Source organism: Schistocerca nitens, chromosome 1 (genome assembly GCF_023898315.1).
Source record: "Schistocerca nitens isolate TAMUIC-IGC-003100 chromosome 1, iqSchNite1.1, whole genome shotgun sequence".
NCBI lineage: Eukaryota > Metazoa > Arthropoda > Insecta > Orthoptera > Acrididae > Schistocerca > Schistocerca nitens.
In genome coordinates this window covers 259696743-259713670 of record NC_064614.1, presented here as the reverse complement: position 1 = coordinate 259713670, position 16928 = coordinate 259696743, and the positions used below count along the sequence as shown (strand labels likewise).

General features: G+C 40.1%; 1 protein-coding gene across 4 annotated transcripts in view; it reads left to right on the top strand.

The window, feature by feature from the left end:
• LOC126247510 (serine/threonine-protein phosphatase 6 regulatory subunit 3) overlaps positions 1-16928 on the top strand; it is a 182833-nt gene that overhangs the window by 73188 nt on the left and 92717 nt on the right. For all 4 annotated transcript variants that reach the window (XM_049948489.1, XM_049948490.1, XM_049948487.1 and 1 more), the window contains 4 exons: positions 3237-3415; positions 5749-5862; positions 6473-6629; positions 11271-11423. In XM_049948489.1, the coding sequence (XP_049804446.1) occupies positions 3237-3415; positions 5749-5862; positions 6473-6629; positions 11271-11423 (603 nt within the window). The remainder of the gene's footprint in view (positions 1-3236; positions 3416-5748; positions 5863-6472; positions 6630-11270; positions 11424-16928) is intronic.

Genomic DNA, 16928 nt, shown 5'->3' with positions numbered 1-16928 from the left:
TACTGCAGAATAATGGTGCAGCAACAAAACATCAACGAGAGAAAAAAAAAGAAAATAAAAAAGTTGCAAAGGAAATGCATCGTATACAACAACAAAACAGTGCTCATACAAGCGCCTACCAACAGCAAAGTCTGTCAAACGCTTTAGGAAGACTATGCAATGCTTTATAACAACAAATTGCCTCCGATAAGCGTGACGTGATAACTGTTTGAATTAGATTCGTTTTAGCAGTTGCGGGCGGGATCTTGCGCATTCGCATTTGAGTCGCGTATGAGTAGTACCTTCTCCCGCTTCTGGTTACAGAAGTGTGGCTGGGCGCAACTACTTAATATTGCCCCGATTTGGAAATATAGTAAATCTGGGGCTGATGCACAGAGCAGTCTGAGTTGTGGTGGGGAAGTGGGTCATCGCCACGTGACCTGTGTTCACATTCAGTGATTTTGTTGTTTCCTCCTTGTTTATTGCTCTCATGTTAAATGATAACAAATTAATTAACATAGTTCACATAATTACGGAAGGCTAAAATATGTTTTTAGTTTCAGATTTTATTTCCACCTTTCTGACAGTCAAGCATTAATCGCCTTACAGAACAATGAAGTTATTTTTGCCAGTTTTTATTGATCTTTTCTGCTGAGACAGTCAATTTATTTGAAACGAAGTGTTTGATTTCACACTATTGGCTAGTTTCAACTTTTTGCTGCATTTCAAGTGCACGTATGGCATTATGCCATATTGAACCAAACATGAGATAATATATTACTGGTACTCCAAGAAAATTTACATACGATTGTGCATTTGAAGCCGAGTTATGCATTTTAGTATGGTTCATGAAATTCCGACGCTTTTGAAGTACCCTGTTTTGTCTTGTTTCTTTTATGACACAATGTAAGATCTTTTAATGTTTTACATGTACGAACATAAGGGCTTCCTGCGTCATCGTAGCTGCGCAAGCGCGGTGACGCCTATTATCTGCTGAACCAAACCTATGTCTAACAGGTCGCGGGAAAATATTGCGAATGGTGTTGTGAAAAGCGCTACATTCAAAGCAGATTTACTTATACGCAAGATGAACTATATGCGAGAATGTACGATGAATTTCTTAAATCACAAAGCATTTCACTCTCATTTAAAAGTCAACTCTTTCAGGACGACCATTTAGAAGAATTTCGAGTCTAGATGATCAGACATTTACGTCGTTATTAAAAATGTTACTGGCACATTTGTGTGATGTATCTTAAAGTGTAATACACGCAAAAAAGATCAACATTATATGTGGAAACTTAGCTTCTTTTCCAGCTTATTAAGCTTCGAGACCAATATTATATGAGAGTGCTATGTATGTTTATTTAAACCATTAACTTTTGTTATTTGTGTGTTAGCGATACTTAAGAGTGATATTGCTATTGGCTGACTACATCACGTGTCCTATGCTGTCATCAGCTGGCGAGATCACGCTTACAAAAGCGTATCGCAATCTCGATTTCAGTGCTTCGGAAAGTGCCATGCGGTGTTTGGTGGAATTCAAATTTATACCTTCGTAATACGAAAATATGCAGCGTACATGTTGCTGCACATCAAAGGTGTTTTTCCCCCCCTGAGATTCATTTTCTAAAGTGCTGGGAAATTCTACGTTGGTATATAAAACAATAAACATTCAAAGGATTGATGAGTTTTACAGTGCCGAGGAAGAGTATACTGTCACTTACCATAGAAAAAGTGTACTTTCGCCCGGGAGAAAGTGTATTTTTAACCGGGAAATCCGGGAATTTTTTTTCCTTGTCCACGTATACACCCTGATATTAGACTTAGATACAAGCTACATAATGAAACAATTTGCAGCATGCAGTGACCTTGCACACATTGCATTTGGATAGGTCCCAAATAGTGATTTTCGACAATTTTGGAATTTTCAAAATCCAGTCAGTCAAAGTGCACGTGCAAGTAACATGACCAAATTTGTTTTATGAATTCAGCCTTATCAACTCACTGTTGTTGTTGTGGTGGTCTTCAGTCCTGAGACTGGTTTGATGCAGCTCTTCATGCTGCTCTATCTTGTGCAAGCTTCTTCATCTCCCAGTACCTACTGCAGCCTACATCCTTCTGAATCTGCTTAGTGTATTCATCTCTTGGTCTCCCTCTACGATTTTTACCCTCCACGCTGCCCTCCAATACTAATTGGTGATCCCTTGATGCCTCAGAACATGTCCTACCAACCGATCCCTTCTTCTAGTCAAGTTGTGCCACAAACTCCTCTTCTCCCCAATCCTATTCAATACTTCCTCATTTGTTACGTGATCTACCCATCTAATCTTCAGCATTCTTCTGTAGATCACACTCCAAATATTGTTTCAGTACTATCATTCACACATGAGATAAAAAAATATTGGAAACTTTTAAAACTGTGATAACTTGTGTAGCTGTTTGTCTGTGTATTACTTCCGAACCATGAATCATTGCAACACGTCCTTATTTTCTCCTACAAGGGAGAGGTGTTACCTTTCAAATGAGACCAACCTTTTGGCTTTGTCTGATTTAGTACAGGAGCTAGGTGGTCACATATGGAGACACATTTTGTGAAGGGGCGCCAAAAAAAAGGAACAGGGGTTTCACGTTTGAATATCTGAGATATGAACTTACTTTAGTGCAGTATTAACTGTACCAAATTTCATCAAAATCTGTAACCATGATGCAACCACCACCTGATGATTTCTAGTGGACTGACCTATTCATTATTGAAAAACTGATTGAAATTTAAGATGGTCAAAGGAAAAGGAAACTGAACATATCAGCTACATAGCTTCTCAGTCCCTATCTTTCTTCTACCTCTTTTTGTAACTGTAATTACTTTCATTATTGTGGATGTGACAGCCATACCGATCACTGTGTGACAGTTATTCTGTGCCACGTCACATTCATATTTATGGGTACAGGTTACAAAAGCTACCTCTACACACTTTTTTGCACACAAATAACAAAACTTAACAGTATTGGTATCACACTCAACATATAGCAAATATATAGCAGTAAAATATCCACAGTGCATTCCATTTTTAAATCGTGTGAGATTTCCTATTCTCTTTGCTTTTCCATTTTATAAAATGTTGTGACATGTCTTACAATTCTTAATTGACCAAAAATAGGACAGATGATCATATGTAATCTTGCTTTTCAGATTGTCATGGTTTTTGCCTGAATCTTGTGGGGCAAAATTACTTAGATATTATTTTATTTTGCAGTGGCTTAATGATCAGAACTTAGTGCAAAATCTGGTAGCACTTCTGGATCCTTCAGTAGATTCAGACCGTCATGGTAATGCTTCCCAGCTTTTGTGTGATGTGATAAAAATGCTACGAGAGAACCAGATGAGTACTACAGATCGTGCATCTTTTGATCCTATTTTGGATGCCATAGAATCGTAAGTAGAAACCCACTGCTTTACACACAAAACTAAGTCATATACTAATAAAAGCAGAATGCCTCTATGGATCAAATGCTGTAACCTTGAACAGGGAAACACACTGAAAACATTGAGAAAAAGGAACACACAATGAGTCAACTCAGTAACTGGTGACTTTATAAAACTGTTACTCAGCAAGGGTCTCTATAGCTTTTGTAAACAAGTGCCATGAACAAGTGTTTGTATAAAATTTTTAAATTTTTTAAGGGTGCACAGTGGTAGTGAAGCTGTGCGATAGTGTGATGACTTAATATGAAATAGAGATTACTACTATCACGAATTAGAGGTGATACTAAACAGCAGACAGGCACGTTGAAAGAACATTGTTAGATATTATAAACTATCAGTCAGAGTTCTTCGAAGGGGGGGGGGGGTGGTCAGGCCTTAGCAACCAGAGATGGCAGGTTGCCTTTTGTGTTGTGCATCTGTGAATATGTGTTTTTCTCCATCTCAAGGACAATGATAATCTGTATTACAGTATCTAACAGTCTTTGTATTCTTTAAATGTGTTTGTCTGCTGCTCAGTGCTTGCTGTATATAGTGAGTAGCAGTCTGTCATATTTCATATTGTTATTACATCCTCAATTTTCCATAGTGTGAATAAGTCCAGATTTTTACTTTGGAGGTATACAGGGAATAAGTGCATGTCAGGTTTCGGTTCTTCTGTGTATAATGAAAGATGTTAAATGTAGGATCTTTGAGATGTGTTTGAGCTGTGGAAATTTTTGCCATTTTTCCACATAACATTTACTATTGAGAGAGAAGTTGCAGAGACATGATGCGACATGAGCCGACATGGTGGTAACGAAGTTTATGCAGAGTGTGGGGCCTTACGCTTTGTGTGGCTAGGCTGTATCCTGCGTTGCCTAAATCTCCATGGCTCATTCTTGGCAGTGCTGTATAGCCTCATTGCTCTCACTGTATGTTGTAACATCTAAGTGTGTCTCATGTTGGTTCCTGATTCATGCTTGGCTGTTATTCCAAACATAATACTTATTATTTGCAGTCCTATCACTACCTCTTGTGGCTGGTATTGCAGTACCATCTGGTTTAGTTTATGTCCGGCAATTCTTATATGCTGGCCATTTCTGAACAAACACTTCCACAAGTACACAAGATGTTCCATGACTCATTTGAAGTGGAACTTCAAAACAGGGATGGAGGGAAAAAAGCCACAATGAATACCTCTGTTGTGATGTACTTTATAATACACTGATATGGAAAGAACCTACATCAAGTATAAACATTGGCTTACATTCTATGTATTGCAGTTGCAGCATGCACGCGCGCGTACTGTTTCAATCACCGCTGTTTTGCTAGTTCTCCCACAGGAAGTACTTTTACTTCATGTGAAATTGCCATATTATCAACAGCTACATGCTTCTGGTAAATACATGAGATATAAGCAGATAAATCATGACATTTGGTGTCTTTAAAGTTCACTCTCACTATAGTGGCCATCACGAAATTGGACTAATCAAGGTCATGTTACATGAAATTAAATTTTCAAGAAAACTATTTTTTTTTTAAATTACTTCAACCAGTGGGAAAAAACCACTTAAGAACAGGTCAAAGAACACATGCCATCTTCATATCGTTTAAGGCTAACAGGCTGATGACCTCCTTCAGTGCGGATGCACACGATTTGCCTGAACTCGTACAGGACTCAGTGGATTGTCTGCTGCAAGTAATGGGTATAATGGCAGGGGCACTACGAATGTAATGTGTGGACTACAATTTGTGAATGTGGGTCTCACGGGGAACGTGCTGGCGATAAATCCCTGCAGTTGCACTATCCTCTGTACCCTCGGCGGCTCAGATGGATAGAGCCTCTGCCATGTAAGCAGGAGATCCCGGGTTCGAGTCCCGGTCAGGGCACACATTTTCAGCTGTACCCGTCGATGTATATCAACGCCTGTCAGCAGCTAATAGTATTAATTTGATTGTAATTTTATTGTAGACTTGAGACATATACTTCTAGTTTTGTCTGCCTGTCACTGATTTGATAGTGGTGGAAGCATACACGCACTAATCAGAACAAATTTTTTAAAAAGATATTTCAGAATAAAGAGTGGGTAAGTGTAATGCTCTATTTACTGATAATATTTCAGGCCTTCCTGTTGAAAGTATATTTAACTGCTGTGAGGCTGATAAGCTCACAAATTGTTTGTCCTTCAGAGCTGCTCCAGCTCCTACTTGGGTGCTTGATTACTCTTCCAAATATTTTTAATGTACTTTTATTACTTCAGATTTGAATTAGATGATATTTAATTTATTTTCTGTTTTCCCAGTCCAGATACTGTAACACAATTACTGGATCATATGCTGGGCCCAGAGAAATGTGAAACTGCAATAGTAGGAGGTATCTCAGTTCTACTTGCACTTCTGGATCAAGGAAAAGAAAGGTAGTCAATAGTATTAGTGATTACTGCAAATATTTGTCTGAATCGTTCTCATCAATTAATTAGTGGCATATTTCCAAGTATTTGCTCCAGTAACATGCTTTGCACAGAAATGTTGTGTTACTGTGTTGTGGAAGAGAGAGAACCTGAATTAAGAAAAAGTGGCAAGGAATGTGCTTATTAAAAACTGGGTCCATCATCTCTTTCCCACACTTCTCTTAATTTTATGAAAACAGTTGAAATTTCAGATAATTTTTGTTAATATGAGAACATGTCCCCCATAAGTCTTAAAAATTCAAGAAAAGTTTCAAAAGCTCCGGGTGTCAGTATTAGCATAAAGATCAGATACTAAAGTTTTCGTACTTTGGAAATATAGAAAATAAGAGTTGGGATGGGTTACTGAAGGAACATTTTTAAAAAGTTCTCTCCTAAAAGTGTGTTTATTGTGGCCTTTAATTTTTTAGTGTACTAAGAAATGCTACTGGTGTTTTGTATCTGATCCTTTGCTGAACAGATGCTATATGCTATTTTATGTGATGACTCTGTAGATTTTTTGTCTGATTACTATTAATGAATAATTATTTTTAACCATTTGTAACAAAATACTTTTCAGCCCAAGTGTCAATGCTACGTTCACTGTTATGAGTACATCAGGTGATGACGCACTTTGCAGTGATAGTGAAAGGACTTCTAAGGTCATATTGAGTACAACAAATACAATTATACCACGCCTGAAAGATTTCCATAACCTGTTGTTGGATCCACCCCATGTGAGTACCAGATGTATACATGTTTATTACAGTCTTTTAATGTAGATAATACGGCAGTTTCTGTAGATAGCGAAATGATAATGCTACTAGTACAAATATGTAGGTGACTGTATTTAATTCATTAGCCACAGTTTGTAGTGTGATGCGGGAAATTTACAGCTTGTATGCCAACAATATTATATTGAAATATTTCACTGTATGCCTGTACTAAACGTTCTCAAAACATTGCTACTGTAGTCATAATTTTCTATTGATCAAGGCATATATCATGAAATTCTTGTAGGGTCAGTGGATGAATAGGATGAATGAATATATGAAACCCAGAACAAATTATATGCACTGTTGTCAGTTTAGTGATTGAATGCGTGGATTTGTTTATGTTCGCAATAATATGTAGTTGAATTTTGTGACATTTGGTTATAATAGAGGTGATTTACTGTTTGCAAATTTGGATTTCACTGATGAAACAGTTTCTAACCATTATTTACAGGCTTTGATAGAATAAAACTAATGATTGATGGCACAAGTCCACAATTCAACCTAAAGGGCTTAATAGTTTTGGATAGAATATGCACGTAACGCATTTGTCTTGTGTTCTGCTGAGTAATGTGACATTTATTGTGTATCTTTCCTGATATTTTTTGTTAATTGCTCTATGCCCTGTATGTTTGATACTTCAAAATTCATCTTTTCTATAACTGTTGTCTCGCTGTTCTTCCTTTACACATACAGTTCAATTAGTTTCATGTTCCATGGATCATTTGTATGATAAATTGTTATAATGTGGAATGAGTCACTTTTACCTACATATCACAACTCAATTTTTAAATATGGCTACATGTTGAACATTTATGGATCTTTTTACAAAATATCTGCAGACATGAGTTAGTGATTTGTACACACAACCTTTTACACATTGCAGTAAGAGAAATGGGAGGATGTATGGGACAGGTCTTGCATCTAGGTCTATTACAGGGATGTGAGCCATTAGGTAACGGGGTGGGAGCAGGGGTTGTGTAGGGACAGATGAGTATATTGTGTAGGTTCGGTGGACAGTGGAATACCACTGTGGGAGGCTTGGGAAGGATACTGGGCATGTCATTTCTCATTTCAGGACACAAAGCGATGTGGTTGAAACCCTGGTGGAGAACGTAATTCAGGTGCTCCAGTCCTGGGTGGCACTGAGTTACGAGGGAAATGCTCCTCTGGAGCCGAATGGTGGGACTTTGGGAGGTTGTGGGAGACTGCAGAGATAAGGCATGGGAGATTAGGTTTTTTTTTTCTCCAAGGTTGGGAGGATAATTATGGTCTGTGAAGGGCTCAGTGAGACCCTTGGTATGTTTTCAGAGGGACTGCTCATCACTGTAGATGTGACGACCACGGATTGCTAGGCTGTATGGAAGGGACTTCTTAGTATGGAATGGGTGGCAGTTGTCGAAGTGGAGGTATTGCATGTGTTTAGTACGTTTGATATGGACAGAGGTACTGATGTAGCCATCTTTGAGGTGGTCAACATGTGGGAAGGTGGATTGTTGGGTTGAGTAGGACCAGGTGAAGCAAATAGGAGAGAAGCTGTTGAGGTTCTGGAGGAATGTGGATGGGGTGTCCTCAACCTTGATCCAGATCGCAAAGATATCATCAGTGAAAGTGAACCTGTTGAGGGGTTTAGGATTCTCGATGTTTAAGAAGGATTCCTCTAGGTGGCCCATGAATAGGTTGGCATAGGATGGTAACATGCGGGTGCCCATAGCTGTATCTCAGATTTGTTTGTAGGTAATGCCCTCAGAGGAGAAGTAACTGTGGTTGACTGTTGGTTATGTCAACTAGGAAGGAGGTTGTTGGTTTGGAATCCATTGGGTGTTGGGAAAGATAGTGGTCAACAGCAGTAAGACCATGGGTATTAGAGATGTGTAAAGGGAGGTGGCTTCAATAGTGACGAGCAGGGCACCATGTGATAAAGGACAGGAACTGTGGAGAGTCAGTAGAGGAAATGGTTGGTATCTTTTATATGGGAGGGTAGGTTCCGAGTAATAGGCTGAAGGTGTTGGTCTAAAATAGCAGAGATTGTTTCAGTGGGGGCACAGTAACTGGTCACAATGGGGTGTTGTTGGTGGTTGGGTTTATGGACTTTAGGAAGCATGTAGAAGATGGGAGCTCAAGGAATGGTAAGGGTGAGCAGGGAGATGGACCCTGGGGAGGGGTTCTGGGATGGGCCTACGGATTTGAGGAGAGACTGGAGATCCTGCTAGATTTCTGGAATGGGGTCACTTGTGGCAAGGTTTGTAGGTGGATGTATCCGATAGCTGGCGGAGTCCTTCTGCCAGGTAATCCTTGCAGTTCAAAACAACAGTGGTGGAGCCTTTGTCCACAGGTAGGGTCCTAAGGTCGGGATCAGTTTTTAGATGGTGGACTGCAGTTCTTTCTGCGGTTGTAAGGTTAGTTTGCATATTGAGGGATTTGGGGAATGATGGTGAGGCAAGGTTCAAGGTTAAGAAATTCTGGAAAGTTAAACAGGGTGGTTTAGGGGCAATGGGGGTGGATCATGGTTGGATAGAAGAGCGAAATGAGTCAGTCAGGATTCAACATTGGTCTTTGGTTTAGTCTGACTGGTTTGGTTGGTGGTGAAAATGCGTTTCCACTGTAGGGATCGGGACAAGGAGAGAAGGTCTTTAACCAGTCCTGCATGATTGAATTTGGGAGTGAGGCAAAAGGTGAGGCCTTTGGAAAGATATTTCTGAGGGGCTAAGGCTCCTGGAGGAAAGGTTCGCGACTGTGTTTGGAGCTGTTTAGGTTCTGGATTCTTTGTGGTGGTGGGAGGGAGTTTTGGAAGATGGGGAAAATGTAGTAGGTCTTGAGAGACAGGGTTTGTCAGCTACAAGGGGACATGGGGGGAGGTTTGGAGGTTGTTGTAGAGGTGGTGGGCAATGGTACTCCAAAGTGGGAGTAGGAAGAGAGCAGGCTGGAGAGTTTTTTTGAGGTGGTGTTGATCATGTTGCTCTAGTTCTTGGAGGACAATGGTTTCAATGTGTGTTGTGGGTAATAGGAATTTGGGATTGTATAGCAGGAGAATTTTATGGATGATGAGGAGGTATTGTAAGAAGGATTGGTCTTGGCTGGTATGGTTGTGCAGGACTGTGTTGGTGAGGGCTGAGGATTGGCGGAATCTGGACAGATGGAGGTTATTGTGGAAGAAGAGGTGGCAGCCAGAGGTTGGTAATTTGATGGTGAGGCAATTTGGGGGGATTCCATGAGCCAAGCAACAATGCAGGAACCGTATGTGGGCTGGGTTCTGGCTAGTGATAAGGAAACTTTTCTGTATAATGTGCATGTTCCCTTTTTTTTTAACGTAGTAATTTTAAGTAGTTTTTGTAGTGTGTAACTACTGCAGGATCTGTACTCGTTCTTGCCAATATATATAGTTCCCTTTTCCTTTCATAAGATATCTTAATCCCTGTAGTGATCCATGATTGTTGACATGGTTGTTTAATGTCCTTTCTTATGAACTTAAGTGGAAAGCTGTTTTCAGATAATGATGTGAATTTATCATGAAATAGATTAAATTTTATGTTAGCATTTGGTTCATTATAAATTTCATACCAGGCCATCGCTTGTAAACTATTCTTAAAAACATTTGTCCGAGAGTTGTCAATTATTCTGATTCGCACTAAGGAGTATCCTAACTAACAGGCATTGTGATCAGAGAGAGCATTTGTTACTGGGTAAACAGTTACTTTCTTGCATTGAGCTTCTGCAAAGAAAACATTATCAGTTAGGGTCCTTCCGTCTTCTTCCACAATTGTTGCAAAGTTAGTTACTGAGATCAAATTGTAGGATACAAATAAGGTTTCCAGATATTTTTTCCTTTCAGAATCCTTTAGAAAATCTACATTGAAGTCATAGACTATTAACTGCTTGCTGCTGTCTGACAGGTAGTGCAGTAAAGAATCCAGATTCCTCACAAACTGCCACAGCGTCTACAAAAATGCGTCGACAGAAATGGTGATTATGTCAAAATATAGCTAAATGTTCAAGCTGTAAACTGATGTAAACCATTGTAGAAATAAACAAGTCTATGTACTTATAAAAAAAAATTAGGAGACCTTACTTTTGGGAATACCCTCATATGTAACAGCTCCTTCTTTTCCCACATTAGTTCCGCATGAGTAAGGTAGTATTGTGTAATCTATTAATATAACTTATCTAACCCTGTGGTTATGTGGTGCTCAGACACAGGATGTCTATCTTTCCAGAGCTCTCTAAAATTTTCCAGACTGGTAAGAAGCTTTTCTATCTTATTAATCAGTCCTTTAATATTTTGATGAAATAAGCTAACCTTACTTTTCTGCACATTGTTAATCATTTTGTGGGGCTCTTCTGTTGTTTTGACTTCTTTCAAAACAGGATGCCTGAATCCTGATACTAACCTACATATCAGCAAGTCTCGTTATGTGCCATAATTTCTTGTTACAGGAAGGTACCTTGTTGTCTGAAATTTTCCTTAACCTTATCATTCCATGACATTTCCTTGTTTTATTTTGTACATGGAAAGTGTTTTGTGGTGTTATAATTAAAGATTATATATATGTGTAGTGTGGAAGCCATTGGAAATTAGTCGTAATAGTTTCATCTTGTGCTTTACAGAAACCTAGTATCAAAACTACTGCAGGTGTATTGGATCCACCAGTTGGTATAACAAGATTGCAAGTTGCAAAGCTACTTGCTGCAATGGTTGGTACAAATAATGTGGCAGTTAACAAAGAAATAACTGAATTAGGAACTGTAGAAGTTCTGTTAGTAAGTATATAAAATAACATTTTTGGTATGATTATTGTGATATAGTATACAAGCAATTTAGCTTGGCCCTTTTCTGAGAGCAAGGAATCGGTGGACTCGGATGACTTCGGGCTAATACAGAGTGTTTTTCCCCATTGTTAACCTCACCTACTAAACAAGGCGTGCCAAAACTTTGTAGTAGAGACTGTGAATGCAGTGTTGATTTGAATGTGCTGCTTGTTGTGCAAGAAAGAGGTGGGGTGTGTTTCCTCTAAACCTCTCCTCCACTGCAACAGCTAATAGGTTAAGAGGGTGATACCTTAAGAAAGGGCCAAGTTATATTGTGCATGTAGTAGATAAGGCTGCTGCTTCATATTAATGGCCTTAATTCATTGCTCTTCGTACATCCACATTTAAATTGGACGAAGGCGGGCCACAGCTGGTATAATTTTTATTAAAAACGAAACTCCCCTAGCTGTACTTAAGATTTTACATTTATTTAGCCACTAGTTGAGTCAGCGCCATCTTTAGGCGAAACTAATAGCCAAATAAATATAAAATCGTAAGTACAGCTGAAGGAGTTTCATTTTTAATAAAAAGTATTAATTCATTGCACACTCTTTCATAAAGGTAATCTGAAGAGTAGCTATTCAGTGAGATTCAGCAATTTGATTTAACTTTTTCATCTGAAAAAATATTGTGCTCAGTAAATATTTCATTTTTAAAAATTATTTTCTTGTTTTAGGGGTATTGTCCGAATATTGCAGTGTCATAGAGAATGGGAGGGGACAGTCAGAGCTAACTTCCAAAGTGCAAGTGTCTCTTGCTACAATATTAAATTGTTAATCCAGAAATTGCTTTAAAATCATATTAAGAAAGTCGGAGAGATGTGTGCAAAAATACAACTACGACTTGTTATGTGAACCTACTAACAGTTGATTACTCTGTGATTCTTGAATTTTTGGTAATATGCAGTTCATAAATATAAGGATAAATCAGTTAATTATTGCTGCTGTTTGGAATCAGGTTTTTCCGTAGACTGTGTAATGCAAATATACCCTACACCACACACGGTAAAGTGGCTTGTGGAGTATAGAGCAAACTAACATAACATTTCTCCATTCTCGTTACTTTCTTCATGTAATGTGTATCTCCCAGGTACTCTTCCATATTCGCTTCACCCAACCTGTGCGTTAAAATCTCCCATAACTATGAACAGATCATACTTCTGTACTTCACTGCATGCCCGCTGTTGGTGTGAATGCTGTTATCATCGTTATATTTCTGTATTTCCCTTTCACTCTGTCTACTAAGTCTTTCATTTATGGGTTCAAATTCAAAAACGCTTTTATCAACCTCGTTTGTTACTATGAATCCCATTCAGGCTTGTCCTGTTTGTCTGTCTGGTCCACTATACAGCAGAGATAATGGGGCATATCTATTTGCCCTTGTCCTTGCCATCTTATTTCTTGTAGCGCCACAATGTTGTACTTGAACTTCATGATCTCATCAGCTATCTCTTTCATTTTTGCAGGTTTTTTCAACATTGTTCGTACATTCCATGTTACCATTCCAAATGTTTTGCCGAGGTCTTGTTTTTTTTTTTTGTGTCTCATCCATCATCTGAGGCTCTTGTTGAGGTTCCGTTAATGTCATTTTTACAGTGTGGGTTTATCGGCCCCACGCCCAACCCCCATTTTGGTGGACCTGGATTTCTTTAGGGTTTCCTCCTGTAGGGAGGTTGGCTTCCCACTGCCTTATGTTGCAAGACACTCTTAGTCTGGTGCCTCAGTTGAGACCAGTCCAGCTTGGGTGACCCTGTCAGTAGCTAAGCTACCGTCGGCATAGCTCTCAACTTCGAGGCATGCAAACTCTCCCGCACGGCACTGAAGGTGCCTACGATAAGGCAGTTTAGTTCGCAATATATTATAATTCTTTGTTTTCAAGAGGATAATATTTTCTTATGATTGTTTAAAATGTAGCAGTTTTTGCAATATGATGTGGTGTTCACATCACCGAGTCTTGTTTCAGTCATCTTTAGAATGTCTGCTTGTAAATTTTCCAGCTCTTACTCTTGTCCCAAAATTTCTGCTATTGGATCAAATAATATTGGGGAGCCTTCAGAGATGGTCAGACATCTGCTTTTTAATTGAATCCTTGGTAAATTTATTTCCATAGTCTTTAATTAGGTGAGGCTAATACCCATTTCAGAATGTGAAATTTAGATTTAATGTAAGAGCATTCAAGAAACTCATTGCCTTTCTCTTTCTTGGTACAGGATATGAGACGTAGACATGATATGCCTTTTGCAACACTTGTAAACCATTATGCTATCAAGTATAGATTGCAATTGTTCGTATGTTTCACCAACATGCTCATGTCTGTAAAACTGTAATAAATCAATAAGGACCGGAATTTGTAACGTATATTTTTGATGAAATTAGCATTTATTTTTAGCTATATTAGCATCTGTTTTGGACAAATTAGCATCTATTTTTTGGCATCAATTAGACCAATAAAATAATCGGTTTTCTGGCTGTTACATCCTATTCTTGGCAACTGTTTCATTTAGTGCTACTGTACAGTCAATTTGTTTGAGGAATGAAAGAAAATTGGTATTTTACAGAATTTTTAAAATGTATTTTTATTGCTAAAAGAGTACAAATTTCAGCAGTAATTCCATTACGTTTACACCAAATTCTGTTCCTAGAAAGAAATGAGAGTACAAATTTCTGCACTACTTTCTTTTAGTTTACATCTCCTCTTAGTTACAACTGTGTTATAGTGAAACAGAATTCTCTCGCTATCAAAATAAATCCAAACAATGTTTGCCAAACATTTCATATTCACTTTCTGTCTGCGTGCCCCTAAAAACATAGATCACATTAACTCTGTTGTGTTCCTTCAGCTCCATCTCGACAAGTTTTTTTGAAACAACCATACCTACTAGACACTGTGTGTGTTGCTACTGTTGGGGATCTCGGGAGTGTGTCAATTTGAGGATCCTTAGCATTATTCAGAATGACATTTCTTGCATAAAATGCTCATGTGAAATGCTCAAATTCCTTACGATTAGGACCCCTGCCTCTTGAGTGCTGCAAGCGTGCTTTTGGCAGCATTAACTGACTTAAAAAAGGTATCTTTAGAAGCAATTTGTTCCAAAGCAGTTACAGTTCGCAGCACACTTTTTGTCGAATCTGAATATTGTCCTTCACATATATCTGCAAACTTTAATTCCAGATTGTTTAATTTAGGGTACAACATGTGACATGTGGGATATTTTTACGCTTTGAGTAATGTTAGCAGATCCACAAGCAGCTTGGCATGATCCTTGACAAACACCATGTGTGTGTGAAATTTTTTCACACCTCTCCCTGTCAATTTTTTTATAAAATTCTCACCACTATTGCAAGTGTCTTTCATATCTGGCAACTGGAAAAAAACTGACAATATCATGAAAGTAATGTTCCAAATAAAACACAGTGTCGAACCAGCTGTTCCAGCGACTCACAACTGATATTGGAAATACACTCCTGGAAATTGAAATAAGAACACCGTGAATTCATTGTCCCAGGAAGGGGAAACTTTATTGACACATTCCTGGGGTCGGATACATCACATGATCACACTGACAGAACCACAGGCACATAGACACAGGCAACAGAGCATGCACAATGTCGGCACTAGTACAGTGTATATCCACCTTTCGCAGCAATGCAGGCTGCTATTCTCCCATGGAGACGATCGTAGAGATGCTGGATGTAGTCCTGTGGAACGGCTTGCCATGCCATTTCCACCTGGCGCCTCAGTTGGACCAGCGTTCGTGCTGGACGTGCAGACCGCGTGAGACGACGCTTCATCCAGTCCCAAACATGCTCAATGGGGGACAGATCCGGAGATCTTGCTGGCCAGGGTAGTTGACTTACACCTTCTAGAGCACGTTGGGTGGCACGGGATACATGCGGACGTGCATTGTCCTGTTGGAACAGCAAGTTCCCTTGCCGGTCTAGGAATGGTAGAACGATGGGTTCGATGACGGTTTGGATGTACCGTGCACTATTCAGTGTCCCCTCGACGATCACCAGTGGTGTACGGCCAGTGTAGGAGATCGCTCCCCACACCATGATGCCGGGTGTTGGCCCTGTGTGCCTCGGTCGTATGCAGTCCTGATTGTGGCGCTCACCTGCACGGCGCCAAACACGCATACGACCATCATTGGCACCAAGGCAGAAGCGACTCTCATCGCTGAAGACGACACGTCTCCATTCGTCCCTCCATTCACGCCTGTCGCGACACCACTGGAGGCGGGCTGCACGATGTTGGGGCGTGAGCGGAAGACAGCCTAACGGTGTGCGGGACCGTAGCCCAGCTTCATGGAGACGGTTGCGAATGGTCCTCGCCGATACCCCAGGAGCAACAGTGTCCCTAATTTGCTGGGAAGTGGCGGTGCGGTCCCCTACGGCACTGCGTAGGATCCTACGGTCTTGGCGTGCATCCGTGCGTCGCTGCGGTCCGGTCCCAGGTCGACGGGCACGTGCACCTTCCGCCGACCACTGGCGACAACATCGATGTACTGTGGAGACCTCACGCCCCACGTGTTGAGCAATTCGGCGGTACGTCCACCCGGCCTCCCGCATGCCCACTATACGCCCTCGCTCAAAGTCCGTCAACTGCACATACGGTTCACGTCCACGCTGTCGCGGCATGCTACCAGTGTTAAAGACTGCGATGGAGCTCCGTATGCCACGGCAAACTGGCTGACACTGACGGCAGCGGTGCACAAATGCTGCGCAGCTAGCGCCATTCGACGGCCAACACCGCGGTTCCTGGTGTGTCCGCTGTGCCGTGCGTGTGATCATTGCTTGTACAGTCCTCTCGCAGTGTCCGGAGCAAGTATGGTGGGTCTGACATACCGGTGTCAATGTGTTCTTTTTTCCATTTCCAGGAGTGTAGTTTGGCTTCTTTTACATTTGCACTGTTGGACTTTAAAAACTGGACTTATTTATATTTGCCCTTCAGAGTGTTCAAGAAAGTCGATTTTTACCTATGGCACTACTTGATTTAAGCCTGACCTAGCTGTTGTCCAACACTTGCCATTCAGACTGAGCTTATGCACCCAACATTGTATATTCATTAATTGACCACCAATTATGACCTTTAATGTTTTGTAACACACACACGTGTGCAGCACTGTCACTCACTGATGCCTGTACAACTTCATAGGGAACTTTGTGATAACTTACCGTCTCTAATATTATTCAAGAGCAGTTTGTTGCATTAGCTGTATCTAGGAATTTCACTGCAGCAGGGAATAGCTTGCTGTCTTTGAAGTCCGGCACTTGAAACAGGACAACAAAAACACACTGTCCCATCCTGTCTATTGTTTCATCACACAAGATGTTTATTTTTCTCCCAGTTGCAGCTTCACTGGTGAATTTTTTGTGGTCAGAGGCAATTTCTAGAAATAATAGAAAAAACTATCATAAAACGCAAGTCACAAAATAAACACCATAATCTGACTTACGG